This window comes from Nematolebias whitei, chromosome 10, assembly GCF_014905685.2.
Source record: "Nematolebias whitei isolate Nwh7 chromosome 10, NemWhi1, whole genome shotgun sequence".
Taxonomy (NCBI): domain Eukaryota; kingdom Metazoa; phylum Chordata; class Actinopteri; order Cyprinodontiformes; family Rivulidae; genus Nematolebias; species Nematolebias whitei.
In genome coordinates this window covers 5733587-5755656 of record NC_056507.1, presented here as the reverse complement: position 1 = coordinate 5755656, position 22070 = coordinate 5733587, and the positions used below count along the sequence as shown (strand labels likewise).

Sequence of the window (22070 nt, the reverse complement as noted above, 5' to 3'; positions counted from 1 at the left end):
ATGTGCATTAGAATAATGCCTAGAAGAGGCGGCATGACAATGATAATATTTCTCAGTACTGGAGATAAAACAGGGAGCTATCATTTTATTATCGAAATAAAGACGGTGATACTCGGTGAACCGTTATTCAAACTAAAGGCAAACAAACATGTCACACAAAGTGTTTCAAACGGAACATGCATGCATCGCCAACAAATATCAATTCACATGACTTTATGAGAGCAAAGCAAAATACAATATCTGTTCTCGTGACGTCAGCACAGGAATAAAAGCAGTTGTGAATATTTCATATCATAACAAAAAAAGCATACCAACGTGTTGTTAAAAAAATATTCAAGTAAAAAGGTTTCAACTTGATAAAATGCAGTTCTGGCACTTGCCTACTAAAATGATGGAAAAGTGGTATTGTGCAATACTGGTTGAGAAGTGTGGGAACTATGTATTGACCTGCATCTGGTAAACCAAGTTATTTTTACCACCACGGGTTTTTTCCTGACAGGTTACCATTTTCAACAACAACTAGCCCTAGCAACTTTCTTGTGTGTCTGTACTGTGTGTGACGCAGCATGTTAATGAACAGGTAGGGTTGAATATTCAAAAAGTTATCTCATGATTCCGAAGAAATTTGGAGAGTATTTTTTGTTTGAAATGCAATCCCTAACAGATGGATGAATCTGATCCGAGCGATCCTTTCTGACCTTGTTTATAGCTGAAATTAGCCAAGTCCACTTGTAATTTGATTAGCCAGGGTGCATGATAACGCCAGCTGCAATAGCATAAAAGTTACAGACCTGTGTGCATGTTTGACCTGTCAGCTAAAAGGCAGAGGGACAATAGACCTCGTTACAAAAATCAATGTGTCCACATCGGAGTTGTGCAGATGTGTCGGTTGATTCAACTGATTGGCACTGCTGAGACATAATGAAGATGTAAGTTATAAGTTAGTACGTTATGTTTCATTTTTTACATAATTTCTTCCATTTAATTTCAATTTATATGCTTTTCTATGATTATATGTTGTGTCTGTACCTCATCTGTGTTCTTTGTTTAAAACAGGTCTCTCTTGTAAACGACTAACCTGTATAAAGGCTGAATTGAATTGAATAAGGATACATTTCTCGGATTTGCTGCTTTATTTGTGCTAATGCCGTTAATCAGCTGCTTAACGAGTCAAGAGGAGGAAATGTTTTGGTTCACGAACCGTAAAAAAAAAAAAAAAAAGTTTGATGATTATCCTAATAATGCTAGATGGGCCTTGACACGTTTCATAATTACAACAATCTCCACCAATAAAAAATATTGAATATAATAACTTAACATACTGAAGTAATAAAAGCTGATTAATAACTGAAACTGAATTTGTCACTGTAACCATGCTATTGAATGTGGTTCTGAGTTGGGTTTTTTTATTGTCGTCTTATCACTTTTTATTGCAGCATAATTGCTGCTCACTACTGATTTCTGCAACTGTTATCACAGTTCACATTTAAATAACCCATACTTGTTCTTAAGCACACACAAAAAAAAAAGATTTTTAAAATCTAACTTTTACCAAAGAGGTAAAAATATTATTTATGATGAATATTTTTGTTGCGTTCTAGACAAAGAGGAAACTGGACCATGTCAAAATAGTTTTCCACATCTCTTAAACATGTCTAGACCTCCAATATAATTCTCCTGACCGTCGTCTTTAGTGGTAAAATCTACTACAGGAAAATGAGGCTTCTTTAAGTTTAGTCACAGCAAGAGATTATCATTATAAACATCTGACTCCTGCTTCTACGCAGTGACACACACGTTAAACTATCCATGTTATTTAAGAACTCTTGGATGAACTGTCAAGAGAAAACAATTTAGAAAACCGTTTAATGCTCATTGATTCATTAAAGGCATTAAACATATTTTTATATTTAAAAATACAATTCATGCATACATGACATGAGCTTAATTTGCTTTAGTATTTGAAAAAATAAAATATACATTCACAATAGAGTACGGTGGTATTCAATTAGTATAATCAGATTTCCAAAAAATATACCATGGTTTACTGTCTTATTGTCTGTAAGTAAGTAAGTAAAACTTTATTTATATAGCACTTCAAGATAAAAACCACAAAGTGCTTCGACAAACAAAATATCTGTCTAGAAAGACTTGAGATGTCGTCTTTGGGGGCAATAGACACACAAACACAGACTTTATTTTCAAATTATTTGTGCACAATCAGGATAAATTTAGCAAAGCAAGAATGTTGCTAGTTTTTGGATATCCTATATTAAATCACAGTCATGTATTATTTGACAAATATGAACACTCTCTGAAAATGCATGGCATTAAAAGTTGCCGTAATGCTCCTGAAAATTCAACAGTTTCCTGCGTGATCAATAAAGTTATATTGTATCTTAAAATGAAGATAACAAAAAAAAGTGTGGGAATGTGTTGATCTGACACAAGCATCAGTTCAAATACTCAACTAGTGTGAGATTATGTGAAAAAAGGTCAATCAAAAGGTCAATTTTATTTTTAGCATGATTTGTTACAGGTACTATTATAAGCTTGGGAAATCTTTTTTTTTTAAGTACATTGTACATATAAGAAATGGCAAGTTAGGTTATTTTTTTTCTTAAATTTCAAGTTTCAGTTTTTATTATACCAACAGTACTTCAGTCAATACCCAAAAACTCAGTTTGGTATATTCATCATTTATTGGTGCAACTATACATTGAGACAAATATTGTTTAATGAACACGCATTAGTCGACACTTTACATATTTGTCTATTAGAGGGTGATAAATGTTTCTAAGGAAAGTCTAATCTCTCTCTACAGCAGATCTGCTGACTTTAAAAGCCGCTGCTGAAAAAAAAATAAAACAACTAAAACCGACTGAAGGCCTTTTATTCTTGTGAAATCTGAAAACTAGTCCTAATCTGTGGCAGAGTTCAGATTTAAGCTCCTTTTTTGAGTTTCGCATTTTCACACGAAGGCTTCTTAACTTTTAAATCCAACTAAGATGTTTTGTAACTCCTGCTAACAGACATTTAATGAGTATATTCTTAAATGTAAAAAAGGAGAGTTGAGGAACACATAAAAAAACAGTGGCAGACATAAAAAAGCTGCCGACGTGTTGCTTGAATTGGTAGCTGGTGGTAACTCCACGCCATGTGTTCCTATCGAGTTACTGTCGACATCTAGACAGAGCTTCTTAACCTTACATAGCATAAACTGAAAATTACACCAGTCTGTCAACATCTAACAGTCAGGCATGACAATATGTTTAAACCGTGACTATTTGCTCAATTCATTTATGAAAATCTAACCATTCACCTTTAACTATTAACTATAAACTCTTGAGTATTTGAAAAATGATACAAACTTGTGGTTGTTTCCGTCAGTGAAGTCAATGAAGGCTTGTTTGAGTTGTGAGTGTGCACCAATGAAGAGTGGAAACTGTGAAATAAAAACGACATTTACAGCCGTTTTTGTGTTTGCTAAGGTCCCTTGTCTGTAGCAGCCATCTTTAAATTGGGAAGACTCCAAAAGATGTACGGTGCATCCAACGATTACTTTGAGAGTTTCAATAAACTATGTCCAGCAGTTCAAGAGATATGTTGCTAACAGGACAAACATCCATCCATTATCTTTTACCCGCTTCTTCCATTTTGGGTCACAGGGGTCGCTGGTGCCCATGTCCAGCAATCATTGTGCGAGGGCGGGGCACAACCTGGACAGGTGCTAACAGGACAAACACATGGGCAAAAACACTTTTGGCAACAGGCAATAAAAATACCTCCAATTCCCAAATCACTACAAGGCAAAAGCAGTTTTATAGTCACAAAGTTAATTTTGCATTATAGACTTCTACAGGGGATGGCTCAGTTGGTAGTGCTGTTGCCTCTCAGCGAGAAAGTTGCCGGATCAAATGCCACCCAGGACTTTCCTGGGTGGCGTTTGCATGTTCTCTCCGTGCATACGTGGGTTTCCTCCAGGTACTCCGGTTTCCTCCGACAGACCAAAAACATGCACGTTAGGCTGATTGGTAACTAAATTGTCCCTGGGTGTGAGTGAGAGAGTGAATGGTTGTTTGTCCCATTTGTCTCTATGTGTCCCTGAGATGGACTGGAGACCTATCTAGGGTGTCCCCGCCTCTTGCACGGTGATAGCTGGACATGGGCACCAGTGATCCCCGTGAACAGAAACGGAAAAAGCGAAAACTAGATGGATGAATGAATGGATGGATGAGTGGATGGATGAACTCATACAGGAAATGCTGAGAGATGCTTTTACAGAAAATACTGACAGGATATTAACTTTAATGGGTTCACACAACAGCTCCCAGCTTTTCTGCATACAAGGGGAAACTTTGAACATGCTGTAGAAGAGACGAGGTAGAGGAGTTCCTGTGAGAAGCTCTGAAGTTCATATCAGAGGAACCAACTGCTCTGAGGGTGCAACCACTTCTTCTTTCAATAAGGAAGTGACTGATGTTATCTAACTCACACTTCCTGCGATAAACTGAAATCCATGCCTTCATAAAAGTTATCATCAGACTCAAACTTTGATAAATCTGTCCCTTTGTAATTGAAAATAAACTGAAGACAAATATGTAACAGCTTCAGTAAAACATTGACCTTAACATTCATTTTATTGTGATTATTATTGTTTTTTTATCGCCTCCTATCTCGCGCAACACTTCTGTTTTCTGCCCGTGTGTAAACAAGGTCAAAGTTTAAGAGCCAGTATGGTATTTTGCCAGGTGAATCACACATTTGTCAAGAATCAGCGTCACATCTTTAAACGGCTGCAACATCTAACAATGTCACATTTGTCAAGTGGAAGAAAACTTCATGAGCTTTGAGTATTGTGAAGTGTTTCACACTTGTGCACAGGTTATAATTAGATGGTGATAAGAGAAAAGTGAAGCAGAGTTTGAAGTGTGAGACGTGAAAAAGATTCTGAAAGCCTAAAGTCTGCGGGGGGAAGAGAAAAGATCTGATAACAATGTAAAATAAACTCTACAGTGCCCGCAGACCTACTGTGAGTTTCAGTTTCTCTTGTGCATTCTCACACAAACACTTGAATGCACACGGCGAGATTTAAAATTCTTTTTTTTTAAAGCCATCTCAGATAAATATCAGCCTGCAGGTTATTTAAGTGCAAGAACAAACAGGAACACACATGCTCCAAGTGTGAGAGGACGCCACTACTCAGAATCTCATCTCACTTAAACTGGTTCTAGTTAGAATTGGGCGATGTATCGATATTTTTAAAAGTATCAATATAATTTATTTTTTTGCAATATAAGTAATATAAGTTGAGACTATCTCGATATAAAACGATATAGTTTTATACTTGGAAATCCTCCTGCCGTCTTCTTTCTCCCATTCGCCCCCCTCCTTCTCCCTCCTTGAACACAAACACACAGCCCTCAGCCGCGCTCCCCCCTGCTTCTCCAGGAGGTGGGCGGGCAGTAGAGGAGACGTTTAGCAGAAGTAAACACGAGCTGAGCGTGTGTGAAGCTGCAGGCCCGACAGACCTGACTCTTTCCCTGAAACAAACCACGGTTCAGAACTCATTCAGCCGTGCTGTGCCTTTTAGAGGAACAGCGAGAGGTAGCGTGACATTAATAAATCAGCAGCTTTATCATATAGCTAAGACACGGTCCTTAGCGGCTAACAAGACGGCTAACGCTTTAGCTGTCCTGTTCCACAGCTGAGACGGGACCGTGTCTTAGCTATATGATAAAGCTGCTGATTTATTAATGTTGCGCTACCTCTCGCTGTTCCTCTAAAAGGCACAGCACGGCTGAATGAGTTCTGAGCCGTGGTTCGTATCAGGGAAGGAGTCAGGTCTGTCGGGCCTGCAGCTTCACAGTTTCGAGTGGAAGCTCACTACCGCAGTTCGCACATCAACGTGAAGGTGGCGCAGCGGAATGAACTGTGCTTATACAGCACCTTTCTATCTGACCAAGATCCTCAAAGCTCTTTACAACACAATCTGTGCTCTCATTTACCCATTCATACACTCTACTAGATCTCTACAAAGAATAATCAGAGCTTTATCACAGTCATACACCGATGGGACACACATCGGAGGCAATGGGTTCAGTGTCTCACTCAGGAACACTTCAGCATGCGACTGCTGGTGGAATCAAACCCCCAACTCTCCCACTGGAGGACGACTGCTCTAGCCTCTCAACCATAGCTGCCCCCAGCTGAAGAGGATTATTATTTAATATATGTAAATAGATGTCTAAAAAAACTATTGTTTATTTTTTAGGCATTTATTTTGTACAGTTACAGCTGTTGTTAATAAATGTGGCTGTGTGACAACTGGGACAAAACTTTTACTCGGAAATATATTTTTGTTATTACTTTATGGAAAGAAAAAAATATCGAGATGTATATTGTATATCGCGATGTATCTTAAAATATCGAGATATAAATTTTGGCCCGTATCGCCTAGCTCTAGTTCTAGTCATGTTTACATTACTGAAAACTGGAAGAAATTGTAATTTGAGTGTTGATTTGACACTAAATAAACATTTAAACCAACAAATTCGGTTTGAAATTTCATATTCGTCGATTTAAAGAATTTGTGTATCAGGTGAAGCAACGCTCTTCAGTTGACAGTGAGTAATATGAACCCATCTCATAAACCAGACATGATGAGACGAGAAGCATGAACTTTCAGGGACACTGTGCAAACGGTGAGAGCGAGGTTTAAACAAGCGCTGGTGAGCCGTCGACTGGTTCTGAAGTCAAGCAGCGATGCGTGACAGCTGCACCGAAGTTAAAGTTGTTTGACTACAGATCATCGCCAACTCATAGCTCAGCTTCCAAAGGCAAAGACGTTAGTACTATCAAACAAGAAATGTACATCATGTCAATATGTAACTTTGTATTTTAAGAGCCAAGTGAATAAAAAAGCAGGACTGTTGAAAAGTTAAGGATAAAAGGCAGAAAAAAGTAGGAAAGATGCAAATATCCCACACAAGACAAATTTGAAAACAAAAAAGGATGGTAAAAATTAGGTGGGAGATGGATTCAGAAGACGTGAACGGGTAAATACATTAGCTTGGAGCCCATACGTGCACCTTAATGTCATAAGACCTTATCTCACAGTTCATATTCTTTCCACATATAAGCTCAGTAAGTTCAAGTTAACACTTGGCCATACAGACAGTCAACACAGAATAGATATTGTCTATTAAATAGGAAAATGCAACGTAATGCTGACTGCACATGATACTGAATTATTCAGTATTTCAAGAAAGTTCAGCGTAAGCAAGACATTTACAGTATACTGCAGTGATGGTGAAACTTTAAGGAGGTGTCTGAAGCTTGGATCAGTACTGTGGCATTTCCCCAAACCAGGGTGAACTTTAAAAAGCAACACAGTCTTTATTTACAAACATGTTTTTACAAATTGGTAAAGTATTAGTGTCCTTACATAGGGACATGGAAAATAAAAAGAGTAAGAACTGATTTGTTTTTAAGTGTTGAAACCAAAGTCTAACTGTATTAAAAAGGTCAAGGTGACAGGTCTTAAGAGGGGAATAATTTATCTTTAAGCACATTAACGTAGTAGTACTGGCACTTTGAAAAGATCGTTTCCTAATTGATATCTAGAACAAACTTTAATACTTTCTCCATCCATCCATCTCCCTAGCGACACTTTCCAGCTCGCTCTGAGGGACCCCTACGAGATCCAAGGCCAGAGAAGATACACCATCCCTACAACAACTTCTGGGTCTTCCCTGTGGCGTCCTACCAGTGGGATGTACCCAGAAAACCTCTAAAAGGAGGCGTACAGGAGGCATCTTAATCAGAGCCCCGAACCTCCTCAAATGACTCCTTTCAATGTGGAGGAGCAACGGCTCTACTCCGATGATGGGGCTCCTCACCCCATCTCTAAGGGTGAGCCCAGCCACCCTATGAAGAAGCCCATTTTGGCTGCTTGTATCCAGGATCTCGTTCTTTTGGTCATGATCCAAACCTCAAGACCATAGGTGAGGGTCAGAACGTAAACAGACCAGGAAATTGGGAGCTTTGTCATTTCAACTCTGCTCCATCTTCACCACAACTGACCGAAGCAATGCCCTCATTACCGAGGATGAGGTCCCAATCCGTCGATCCACCTCCCGCTCCATCTTACTATTTGGGCATCTTGTTCTCCGATATTAAAATTTTATTGTTAAAACTGAGAAACAAAAATTGTATTACTATTTTTTTTATCTTTCAGAGTCAAAAGCTCTTAGATTTTATGGCAAAGTTAGTGATAAAATCACATTTTAATAGTCGTACTTCATGAAATTGTCAAAGTTTTTTGTAAGTTTATTATGCGCGCGTCTCCTGTCAAAATGCAAAATTTGTATAGCAGGAAAATTATGCAAACAAGAGTAGACTTATTTGCCTACATCAGAGGATCGAGTCCCAGCTGTTGAAGTGTGACATGCCATAGATAAAATCTTTAGTGAATTTAAGACACTTCATTCCCCTAAACGTGCATTAGAGCAGGGTTACAATGATAACTCATAAGGCTATTCAGTCACTGCTGCAGGCACAGGGGACCTGTACAGACCTGTTCCTGTTTATAACAACATAGGCGCCACCAGATGAAACCATGGGAGCAAGAAAGCACACACATCATGACCTCCCACATACAAACACTCCAGACATGAAAGATGGAGAATACAGTGAGTATGTGGAGGGACAAACATGAACAATGCAGAGCCAGAAAGGCTCATATCACAAAACACAGTAGTTTCACTATCAAACATGTGTTTGATCATAGATACAAGAGGCATGAGTAAACAAATACGTTTCATCCTCTTAAGAAAAAAAAGACATTCCTCAGCCCTGTAGCGCACGTTGGGGTGTACGGACTGGACATGTTGCCACCGATAAGAGGAAAACTACAAGTTTGCACAGACCAATACACATCCATGTTTGTGTTCCTGCTTCAGTCTCCTGAAACTGTTTATTTCCAAACATTATAATCTGACTGTGCCATTTTATTTTGGTTTTCTAGTTTTTAGAAACCCTGAAAACAAAAAAAGTGCTGTTGGTGTAAGAAACAGGCCACAGAGTCCGATTGTTTAGCCATGAAACATCTAAACACAATGAACAGGAAGTGGGCTGACAGAGGAATAAAAAAAGAATGAAATGGCAGAACAAACAGCTTATCAAGACTTTGTAATGACGAGCAGCGCTCACAGAAAAAACAGTTTTCATCACCTCTTTCTTGTGCTTTGTTCTAATTAATTCATAAAAGGGTCCAACTGGTCTTTATTTGCTCTAGCTGTTTATGTAGCCTCACAAAAAGTAAATACATGTTGATAAACTTACTGTCAGACGCTGAGCACAAGGGGAAGGTATTTGTTCACAAATTTCTACTATGCTGTTGGGCCTTGGCATGGCTGTGATGCTCAGCTTGCCTCCTCAGCTCAGAGCGAAATGACAGATGGTTGCTCAGTTTTAGTAGAAAACAAAAGGCAACAATATCACAAACCATTTGTCCAAAGCACTGCAATATTTATTTCTGAAAATTAGATCACTCTTCTGATACGGTAAAATAATCAAAAACTGTTTATAGGGGGAAATTATAGAGACATCAAGGAAACATCCTTTTATAAGAGAGCAAAGTCAAAAGGTACTGAAAGTGACAAATTGTGTGTACATACCAGGGTACTTGCAGTTTTCAGCAAGTCAAAGTTAAGACTTAAGTAGGGATACACAATATTGGATTTTTAGCCGATATCCGATATGTTAAAACTTATTTGGCCGATAACCGATACAAATATTTTTTTTTCCTAGACCTACTTAAAGAGACTACATAGCTTTCTCTGCTGTGGAATTAAAGTACTACATTATTCTGCACGGTCTTTGTCAGTTTGGCCTGCTACCAAATGCAGATGCCAAAAAGGGGGGTGAACATGATGTAACACTACATAAATATATAATATATATTTTTAAACTGCGCCTTTTATATCGGTGAGTTATTTTGATGGAATGGCCGACGTGCGTATTTAACTTTATCGCTAATATCGGCTGATACCATGCCAATAACAGCATGCATAGACCTTTTTAATGCCACCCTGAATTAAATTTAAAATTAAAAAGAATAAACAAGTGACTGTTGGGAGTGGCTGCCGCATTACAACAAAGCATATCGTGCGAGTAACTTAATGAGACACCTTCAAGTTGAGTTTTTGTCTGTGTATTGAGCATTAAGTGATATCCAGTGCTCTCTGGTTCACTAGTTGTATGTACAAGTGCAGTTATTTGGTTGGAAACATGCAACAAAATACATCTACTGAATACATTCATAGCATGAGGCTCAATTGTGTCTTAATCTCCAGTTCTGCCTTCATTCACAAAGACATTGTCCAGAAAACCGTCCATACATTTGCACTTACACATGAATTAGTTGCACAACAGCTAGCTAGCAGCTAGTAGAAAGTAGCCTCAAACTCCTAGAGTCACACTTTCAACCATAGACTGTAAGAACGCAGTCTGCACGCGACTCAATGTAAAACGTTCCCGCGAGAATCCCAACAAAAAAAAAAAACCTACATGAGATTAAATAGTCCTGAGGATTAAAGCAGAAAAAAAGAAGTTTTGACTGAAAATTTTTCTACACCTAGAGGTTACCCAAGCATCAGCAGCAGCAAATGGGCAGCGTAACGAGGCCGTAAAGAAGTCAGCCACAACCAGAGCCAAGTTGAATGGCAAGAACAAAGTCCAAGCCATCAACACAGATACAGGCCAGTCATCAGGTACTCAGCTGGTATAACAGCCTGGCCAAAAAAAGAAGACAGAAGCCGCTGACACAAAAACACAAAAAGCTCCTCATAAGAGGATTTCACCCCAAGTCCAGCACCCTGAGACTGTACACTAAGGCTACATTCACACTTCAGGCAAAAGCAGTCTAATCAATGTCAGATATTTGTTTACAACAGTCTTACAAAGTTTTAGGAATTTTTTTTCTAATCTGACCCAAAGTCTTTGTCATATATTAGAAGCCTTAACAAGTTTTTTTTTTGTATTTCTTCCAATTGAAAGTACAACTGGACCTCACATTCTGTGTTGTTTCTACTTCCTGTCCTCTCAAATCCCAGCCCGTCGAAGCAGATGGCCACTCGTCCTGAGCCTGGTTTTGCTGGAGGTTTCATCCTGACAAAAGGGAGTTTTTCCTTTCCACTGCCGCCTTTGTGCTGCTCAGTATGGAAGACCGCTACGACGTGAAGATTCAACATAATCTGCTGGCTTCCTTAGATAGATAACTTTGATTAATTGGCTTTTTCATGTATTCAGTACTCTGTTTCTGTTCAGCGCCTTGAGATTACTTCTGTTGTGACTTGGTGCTATATAAATAAATTGAATGTGTGGTATTTAATCAAATGCATAGCCGATGTTTTTCAAAGCGACTTCAGTCTGAACGGTAATGTTGCATTTCATCCGACTTTTAAGTCAGTGAGGTAAGGAGTATGCAGATTGATCCAAGTATTTAAATAATAAAAATTGATTCTATAGTTTAAATATTGGGATTCCTCACTTCTTCAGCTACAGAACAGAAATCAAGTTTTGTTCTTTTTTATATTGGCCATGTTCAAGATGACTGAGAATCTATAGCATTCCAAAAACGCAATGCTTCTCCAGAGTGGCAGGCATGAGTCATGATCAAATGAAAAAAATAAAAAATAAATGGGACAAAACAATAATGTCAGATGATAACCTAATCGGTTTTGATTACATAACAACTTCCGAATCGATACACACATGCTAACATGTGTAGCATCCATGTTTAGTCCCATAAACGCAGCACGCTGCGTGTGACGTCACTTCTTCTTCGGTGCACTGCATGCAGATTGTAACAGGGGCAATGAAAGTCCACGCAGAATTCTGATGACTGTAGGATTTAAAGTAAAATGTAAACAATCACACGCAAAAAAACAGAATTGAGCATTAAGGCCTGTAGTGTGACTATAACCAAAGAGAAAGGAGGGAGGCAGAAGACTAGTGAGGTTATACAGGATGAAACCACTATAGTCCTTGAGTACATCAAGAAAAATACCATCAATAATTAACTGCTAAGCAAGTGTCTCAGGCAGCAGAAATCCAAGGTGGAAGAGGAGAAACAAAAGGATTCACCATGGAAAGATAAAATCCCTGCATAGCATGTACCACCATCAGATTGAGAAAACTGATAATATCAGCAATCCTACCAATGGGTAGCTAGAGGAGGCTGGACTGAAGGACAGCACAGAGGCACTAATCATGGCAGAACAAAAGTACGAGAAGCCAAAGTCCACCATACCAGACAGGACCCAGACACAAACTATGCAAAGATGCCCCTGAGACAACTCAGCAAATAAATGGTATAAGGAATGTACTGTCTTGTATATCCTTTTTATCTAATCAAAATACTCAAAGTGCTTTACAGTACAATCTGTGCCTCATTTACCCATTCATACAGCACTCTGCTAGATCTACACAAAGATAATCTGAATCTATAGACTTAACGGTGCTTTAGATCACATTCATACACCGATGGGACACACATCGGAGGCAATGAGGGGTTCAGTGTCTTGCCCAGGGACACTTCAACATGTGACTGCTGATGGAATCGAACCCCCAACTCTCCCAGGAGGACGACTGCTTTAACCACTCAGCCACATCTGCCCCATAACAGCAGGAGTTAAGATGCAGGCAGGCAAAGCATACATGGAATGCCATAAGCAAAAGGCTGGAATATTGTACAGGAACATCTTTCACTGGAGGTCAAAGGGTGGTGGAGACCAGCAGGGTTAAGATACTCAGACATTGTTGTTTTCCCCAGTACTCCCTACCCATATTTGACAGAGGACTAACGAAGTACCTTAAATGTCAAGGCTGACATTCCTTCAAAACTGTACATGATGATTTAAAAAACCTAGGAGCTGTTTATTATTTTTTTTATTATTTTACTTTGTGTGGCCTTACCTGATTATTTGGGATGTGCTGGGCGGAAGACCCCGGGATGTTGAGTGAGTGACTCCTAGTGACAGGTGCTCCAGTTGATGCTCTCCTCTGTTGTGAGCGAACTGTATGTGAAACTTTCCCCTCCAGAGGGGGGCTGCTTTCTTTACTACCATTGTTCCCTTTAGTTTCAAGCACTGCATCCCAAGGATCCCCGGCAGAACCCTCTGATACCGTCTCTGCAGCTCCTTGTAACGTCAAACATGGGTCCTCGTTCTCCACTTTGTGCTTTGTAAGTGGGTCCAGATCCAGCCAGTCAAAGCGGCTGATGTGAGATGATTCCACCACTGCTGGCTGTTGGGGTGGAGGGTTGGGTGCCAGAGAGGCAGGGCTCGCTTGAGAAGAATCAACATCCGTGCTGACTGATCGGCCATTCTTCAAGTACTCTGAAGTGCTGGCAATCTTGTCAAACAATTTGGCCATCTCTGGGTCTACAGTTGGTTGTGGGAAGACCAAGGCAGCCGCAGGCTGGATGGGAGGTAAAGTCATGAAGGCTGGCTGCTGTGCAGGCAGGGTCATAAAGGGTGATATAGGTGGAGTGAAACCATTTTGAAATGTGCCTGGTTTGGGAAATGGAGCTGAGGGGAACAATGGGCTAGGCTGATGGGATGGAGTGGACACTTTAGACGTAGATGCAGAGGACAGAACAGAAGACCACTGGCTGCTCTGAAAAGGAGACGAGCTACAGGCATGGCCTCCAGGGTAAGAGGCACTGAGGTTAAACCCCAGCAGTGCCGAGGGCTTGGACTCTTTGCTGTTAACACCAAAGTTTTCATCAAGTAGAAGCTTTTCAAGCTCCTCATTGGTCAGCTTATTCACATCAATATCCCTGAACTTGTTCTGCTCTGTCTGTTTCTTAGTCTCCGGGAAGTCAATAAGGTCCTTGTCGGGTTTGTTATTGGAAGGAGGTGGTTTGGGAGCAATAGTGGCAGACTTAGACACCACTGGTTTTGAGGAAGATGAAGATGTTGAAACTGGAAGAGTGTGTCTCTTCTCCCTTTGTAATTTCGCTAAAGCCTCCTCTTCCATGCGGAGGGCTTCCTCCTTGCCCACAGCCCCCTTTGGCTTGGGGACATCCAGCTTGAACCCATTACCACTGTGTGTTTGGGCCATTGCGTCAAGTGGATGGAGCCATGAGAAGGACCACTTCTAAGTCTGAGTTGCCCAAATGGTTGAGGAGTTAAGACTTAATCACCTAAAAAGAAAATACAAGAAAAAAAAAATGAATAAATGACTAATGGTTAGAAAGACTGAAAACAAAGCAAGAAAAAAAATGGCATTTTTCAGTTAAAAATAGATTTTTGAAGAGTGCCGTTACAGCTTCGGCCTGAAAATTTACCATAAAATCAACATTCGTTCTCAATAGTAATTTGGAACATTTGAAAAAAAAAAAAAATCTAAACTGACAAAATGCCTAAGTGTAAATAAACAGAACCTAAATCAAAACTGTTTAAAGCTGCTGCCAGTGTCAGCATGATAACCACACACCTGACCTGGGTTTTCTCACTCGTTTTGTTAAAATCCCATCGTTGACTGGTGGGAATAATTTGCAGCGTTGGTTTTTAGTTTGTAAATTGTGTCTTCGCTGTGTGATGTACTGCTACCAAAGTCAAATCCCACTTTTCGGGCTTTTGATAGTTTTTTTTTTAAGCTGCAGGATAAGTAGCCAATCTAAAATGTTGGTAGAAAAATAATGACGTTGAAAGGGCTTGCTCATGCACCTTTAACCATATTCTGAACACCAACTAATTAATTATTAACCCGCCTTTATACTTGCTGAGCCACAGCAACAGTACTGCAGTTAAAAATATCCAGTCTTTGTTGGGCTAAGCACTGATTGCTCATTGATCTGCTGCCATTTATCTAATATACACATCCAGAAATTGCTGGTGCTTGCTTTGAAATCATGTGGGTCTGACAACAAGACATTATGTGAATCTCATTCAACGTAAAACCAAACTCACCAACAAGCACCTCTATTCAGGTATTTCACAAGGTGTACCCTGCAGTTGTTTAGGCAGGCACCGACACCGATTACATACAATGACTCAAAATGATTCATGGCAAGATAGACACTTGACTCATCAAACTGGCATAAAGTTAACTTAAGAATTTGGGTGTTGTCTAATACGTAAAGACTGGCAACAGCAATAGAAAAACTTACCAGATGGCATCAGGTATTCACAGCAAACTATATGATCAATCATAAAAAAAACTAATCTGAATTTCAAATGGAAAGCGTTTACTCCAGCTGTTTTCTAGAAATATTGAAATGCAATTTTGTAATGTGATTACATACTCGGTGTAAAAGAAGCACTCGGAATTGACCTGCCAAAAACCAAAACGTAAGCTCGAGTCACCCGTTTGACCTTCGTTAGGCTGGACATTGTTTGTGTGGGTAAGCAAATATGTTGGGATTAGGCCTGTAACGATAACAAATTTTACTGGGCGATTAATTGTCTCAGAAATTATTGCGATAAACGATGATATTGTTTGAAATTCAACAATAATTAGTAATTATTGTTGAATTTAAGAAGACATGTTTAATTTTTGTGTGTAGTACCTTTTTTGACCATCGGATGGCAGTATAAGATTGTTTGAACCGAAGGATGGATAGTAAGAAAAATGGGAGCGAGGCCTCTTGACGTGACATGGGCTCTCTTTCCTTTCCTTAAATTCTCAAAATGGTGGGCACTCGGTGTGGTTTGAGCTCTTTAGCATAGCGTTTTTCCACACAAAGTTTTAAAAAAAACATCAGTAAACAAGTTCTCAGCTTCTTTTTGCAGAGAAAAACAACTTTTTACACGAAGGAACGAGATTCAACCGTGAATTTTGAAGCTTTGACAAGACAGAGATTTTTTCCCAAGGTTGGCTTGTTAGCTTAGCTCGTAGCTTAGCTTCTCATTTTTGTTGCTTTTAACGACCCAAAGGCGCGATTTTGGACGGTTACAATGGATTTTAAAGAGAAAAGAGAACGGGAGGGGTCAGTGAAGAGCACCGGCGTTGAACCTTTTGTCATCCATATATGACTATATGGATGATTGAGCATGCATCGGGATCTTTTGTCATCCAGTGTCTTCAGTAGAAAGTGAGAGACACGAAGAAACGATAAAGCTGATAAATGAAAACGAGGTCGATAATTTTCATTTATCATGCGATTAATTGATTTACTGTTTATTGTGACTGGCCTAGTTGGGATCAATTTGCTGCTAAAATGCAAAAAAATAAAAATAAAACTCTGAAGAATAAATATCTGGGATTAAGCAGGGCAGTGGAGCGCCATATCCGTTTTATCTGTCTCTTCATACTCCACACAACAAACCTGTAGATAAATACATACCAATACGTCAAAACTGTCTGAATTTTAATTCCCAAACAACTCTTTTGTGGACGTTGCAATTGTAAACCTATTTTCAGTCACTTCGGCTGTTTTTGTAGATAAGCAAACACACATGGTAGTTGGCAGCAGTTCACAAATTTGTTTTACAATTTAGTTTTATTTTAAAGGACACATTGTAATTTCTGGACTATTGAACGCACCAAAATATAAGCAGCACCCACTACATTAAAAAAATAAATTAAAATAATTCTGTTCATATATAGGCCGCACTTGTGTATAAGCCGCGGGTGTCCATGTTGTAACGCGAGACTTTTACATAGAGAGATTTTTTAAAACTTTGGATTAAGTACGTATTGGTAACGTACACAACGTACAGTAGGCTACCAGGAAGTCATTGATTTCTATCTTCATCTTCCTCCTGCAGAGGATTTTTTAAAACTGCTCCTCTCTCATCACCCACTGGCCGACTGGAGCAGAAGTTTCTTGCCGCCAGTTTTGGTAAACGATTTCTCGCCACCGGTCATCCAAGCCTCCCACCGAGCTTCGAGTGTCACTTTAATACACGATCCACACTGATATCGAGTGGCTGCCAATAATTTGTTGTGCCCCCAGGGAGGAGAACAAGTTCCCCCTCCTTGTTCCCTCCTCCACTCCTTTTCATTGGTCCACTGTGACCTGTTTGGTAATTTCATCGGTCAGATTATTTTTTTTTTATCTTTATTTATGCAGGCAACGAGCCCCCCCCCCCCCCCCTCCCCAGGAGAGACGTGTATTGGGCAGCTATGCGAGCACTGGGTTGTGACGAGGCTAAATGTTTTGGCGGCAGGAAGCTCGTTAAAAAACAAAAATCCATAAATTAGCCGCAGCATTGTATAAGCCGCGGGGTTTAAAGAATGTAAAAAAAAAAGTAGCGGCTTATAATCCGGAAATTACGGTATTACTCATCAATAGGGTGTGGGGGTGGGTGGATTTTGTTTAGTTATTTTTTTTTTTACTGATCTTCATGACTTTGCAATGAATATTTTATTCTTCATTACCCAAAAACGCACGAACATTTTGAGATCCTAGAATGACACGGCGCCTCCTCAAAGCAACCATTCATGGAACAATCACAGCTCAGGGGTTGAGCGAGTTCCTCCTCTCCCCAGGCATCATGAGCCTCTCCTGACCCCCCCCCCCCCCTCCCATTGTGCTGAAGAAGGCTGGCTGTGCTTGGGCTCACACTAACCCAACACTATTGTGCAGCTGAGGAATTTGGCATGCTCAACAGCCCAATGGGTCCTCTCTTCCCTCGCTGTACGCTAACACCATGGCCCCAAGATTGTCTTATCAGCTGTGCAGAAACCGGCAGGCAGTGAGAATGTGGAGGCATTCATTAAGCATTTGACTAGGAGAAGCTTGGTGCCGACTTGGTCAATAGCAAAGGGGGAAAAGAGAACGATAGGGTTCTTTTCATCCACACTGTCACTGATGGTTAAGTCTCTGCAGAAACGCCTCGTCCCCTGACAAAATATCAGCGCGTCATTGATTTTGCACAAAGTAAAACAATATGCTCCAACAGCTTTGTGCTCAATTTATGCCGTCACCTTTTCACGTTTAAATTAAAACGTCAAGAGCGTGTGTCTTTACACACTTCGTTCAACCTTTATTCATACAGGTTAATCCCGCTGAGCCTCGGGGACTCGTTTACAAGAGAGACCCGAGTTTAACAAAGAGAACAATGAACAGTAGTTAAATTCAGTTTAGGTAAATAACGACTCTGAGAACCTGCAAATATTAGTGAGCATCGTGACTATCCTTCTTGGTGTTCTGGTTTGAACTGGAGTTCATTAAGATTGATTAAATCAATCTGTTAAAGACTCAACTGAATGGGGTTTGACTGAAGACGTAGGGATTTCCATTGACAAACAGTACAGAGAGAAGAATGGGGCATGAGATTGACAGCCGGATTAATCGGGCTTCCGCAGTATCGCATACTCTGCGCCTGTCTGTTGTGGTGAAGGGACTGAGCTGCAAGGCAATACGCTCTGTTTACAAGTCGGTCTACATTCCTACCCTCACCTACGGTCACAAACTCTGAGACCGAAAATATGAGATCATGGATACAATCAGTTAAAACGAGTTTTCTCAGCAGCGTAGTGGGACTTTCCCTTATGGAGACAGGGTGAAAAGTTCAGTTGACTGCTCTTCTACATTGCGAGAAGTCGGTTGAGGTGATTCGGGCATCTAGTATAGACGCACCCTGGACATCCACCTGGGGAGTTCTTCCAGACATGACCAACAAGGAGGAGACTATGACTCCTGGCTGGCCTGGAAACACCTTGGAGTTCTCCCAGAAGAGCTGGAAGAGGTGGCTGTGGACAGAGATGTCTCCCCCCCACACCAAGACCCAACAACAAAACAAGCAGCAGATAATGGAGCTGTGCAAAAGTGCAGATGCAAACAAAACTTTGTGCAGCAGATCAAAGTGCAACACAAGAACTGAAAAAAAAAAAAAGAATATATGACCAAGTCTTATGGTACTTACAGATTTATAAGGTGGTTCTTCATAAAAGACATAAACAAACTGACAGGATCAGCAATGAGGTCCAATTAAGTGGATAAAACTGATAAACAGTGTGTGGACCACACAAAGTGATGCCATTCATTTGTCCCTGTTGAACCCCTTCTTTAATTAAATTAACATTTCTAACTATGTGATCACAACAGGACTCACTTTTTCATTGTGTTTTTACTGGAACTGCTGAAATAACAAGAAAGGAGTTAAGAGTTAATCAAAGTCAGCTGTCTTTTGTGGCGATTTATTTAAAAAAATGAATAAAAAAAAACGAGAAATAAAGTTTTGGGGTTTTTTTTTTACTTTGAGGAGTTAGCCACTAAGCTAACCCATCGGTTCACCTGACCCCAAATCAGCGTTGTACGTGTTTCATATCAACTATCAAATAAAAATAAAAGTTATACCGTTAACATAAAACAACAGTCTAATTTAATGTCTACTCAAATAACTGTTTTAAATAATTAAGCTATTCTTTTCCAAATAGCTATTCTGGCTACTTTTAACTCGTAATTTGAACTTTTAACTTTTGACTCAGTTGATGCTAACTTTAGCTTGCTAACCAGCTGAACATCTAGCAAACACTGAAATCCCGCCGTCTTTATGTAAACTAGGACGACTTTTACGAGTGCTATTTGTAGCTTTATGAACAACTATTTTAATAATTTAAGAAGTGCTCAAGGCGACTGCTTGTTGGTCATCTCCACTAACCACAACAAGGAAGAAACGAAGGCTTTCACGGACGGAAAACAGCCCGAAAACGACCAACGCGCTAAAGCGAAGTACAAGCATCCGCGAAGAACAACTTTTTAGACGGAGACAAAAGCTGTAAAGGGGTTTGTTTGTCACCTTTTAGCGGTGCGGTGTTCGGAGTCATTTTTCCTGCAGCTGCATTTTTCCATCCACTTGCACAGAGGAGACGTCAGTTCCTGTTGAGCTGGTTGGCGGCGGAGTTTTGGTTGAACTCGGTCGGATCGCAGCGTTTCTTCTCCGCCTCTGATGACGGTTACATGACCAAGCAGCGCCCCCGTGTGGACAGAGTGTGCAATTACAAAAACTCACCATTAATTAAACGCCGCTTGTTTTTCTTTACGCTCAAAAACGGTAAAAAAAAAAAAAAATATATATATATATATATTTTAATAAATATATATATATATATATATATATCTTTTTTTTTTTTTTTTTTTTTTTTTTTTTTTTTACTTTATTGAACTACTGAACATACAGAACAAAAGAACACAAATAGAACAACAAATGACAATCTCAAATTACAATGATACATATAAACACAAATATCTACAATCATACCTCCTAAGGTCAATATATTCTTAAACAAATTATCATATCAACCATCATAAACTTAAAATTTAGGTAATAATACTATTTGAGATTTTGCAAATAATATAGTACAGTAAATTAAACAACTAACTATTTATCTAAGAATCTACATAATTACTAAAATAATTTGTCAGAGGGCTATATTATCTGAGCGAGGTGATCAGAGAGCTTTTTGGCTTGTGGTTTTTTTTGCACAGTCTAATGAAAGTTTTAATAACTGGAGTTCTTGTTTGAATACAGACCATAATGGTTTAGACTTGCCATATCTGCATTTATGTATATAGAATTTTAATATTATGATAATGTTATTGACAAAGTATTCATCTTTTTTATTTTCAGATACATATCCATATAATATATTCTGAACAGAGAAGGAGTCTATGTTCATAGATTTGATGGTCAGGAGATCGTGAAGGGATTTCCATAATGTGTTCACAGAATGACAGAAATAAAATTAATGTTCTGTTGTTTCAGGTTCGTTACATATATAACAGTTATCACATTCACTCAAAAAACGGTAAATACAAAGTCTTAATAGGATAATGGCAGCTTGACGGGATTAAATAAATTAGGTTTAGTTGAGTTTCCTTCAAAGGTATGGTCTGTGTATGTTGATCAAAAGAGCAATTTCTACCCTTCATTTAATAACAAAATGTGTCTAGAGCCGCAAAACCTGCTGCAACGGTGATTATCAACTGGTGGCTCATGGGCCACTTCAAATTTGTATGAAAGGTTGTTTTTTTCCAACCATTGGGGGCGATTTTATAAAACAAAAATTATGTAATGATTTTTAACATTTATCAATAATTTTACATTTTAGGGCTAAAGAAAAGACTGCATTCATGTAAACAAGGTGGGAAAATTCATATCGATTTTACCAAATAAATTTTAACCCTGAACTCTGCAGGTTTTTGTGAGTCTTCCTTTTAATTTTAGAAAAATACAAATAAAACTTTATATCCCAATTTAAAGTAATAAAGAATAAATTTAAAGTGTGTCTAAATATTAGGCAATTTTGTTGGATATGTAAATGTGACATTAACATTTTAATTTAAAAACATCCATCCATTATCTTCTGCTTTTACCGAAGTTGGGTCGGGGGCAGCAGCTTGAGCAGGGAGGCCCAGACATCTCTTTCCACAGCCTCTTCCAGCTCTTCTGGGAGGACTCCAAGGCGTTCCCAGGCCAACCGAAAGACATAGTCTCTCCAGCGTGTCCTGGGTCTTCCCCGGGGTCTCCTCCCAGTTGAACATGCCCGAAGCACCTCTCTAGGGAGGCGCCCAGGGGCCATCCTTACCAGATGCCCGAACCACCTCAACTGGCTCCTCTCGACATGGAGGAGCAGCGGTTCTACTCCGAGTCTCTCCTGGATAACCGAACTTCTCACCCTGTCTCTAACGGAGAGTATAACTTTTTTATTTAAACTTTAATTAGATCGATCGATTAATTAATCATTAATTAATCTATCTATCTATCTATCTATCTATCTATCTATCTATCTATCTATCTATCTATCTATCTATCTATCTATCTATCTATCTATCTATCTATCTATCTATCTATCTATCTATCTATCTATCTATCTATCTATCTATCTATCTATCTATCTATCTATCTATCTATCTATCTATCTATCTATCTATCTATCTATCTATCTATCTATCTATCTATCTATCTATCTATCTATCTATCTATCTATCTATCTATCTATCTATCTATCTATCTATCTATCTATCTATCTATCTATCTATCTATCTATCTATCTATCTATCTATCTATCTATCTATCTATCTATCTATCTATCTATCTATCTATCTA

The 22070-nt window shown here is 39.2% G+C and overlaps 1 protein-coding gene across 1 annotated transcript in view; it reads right to left on the bottom strand.

Annotated features, from left to right (window-relative positions):
* The window catches only part of pik3c2a (phosphatidylinositol-4-phosphate 3-kinase, catalytic subunit type 2 alpha), a 64888-nt gene extending 45052 nt beyond the window's left edge, over nucleotides 1-19836 (bottom strand). Inside the window, exons 1-2 of the mRNA XM_037683093.1 lie at nucleotides 19761-19836; nucleotides 12982-14212 (exon numbers count right to left, since the gene is read on the bottom strand). Of these exons, the coding sequence (XP_037539021.1) occupies nucleotides 12982-14130 (1149 nt within the window). The 5' untranslated portion in view covers nucleotides 14131-14212; nucleotides 19761-19836. The remainder of the gene's footprint in view (nucleotides 1-12981; nucleotides 14213-19760) is intronic.
* Nucleotides 19837-22070: the final 2234 nt, after the last annotated feature.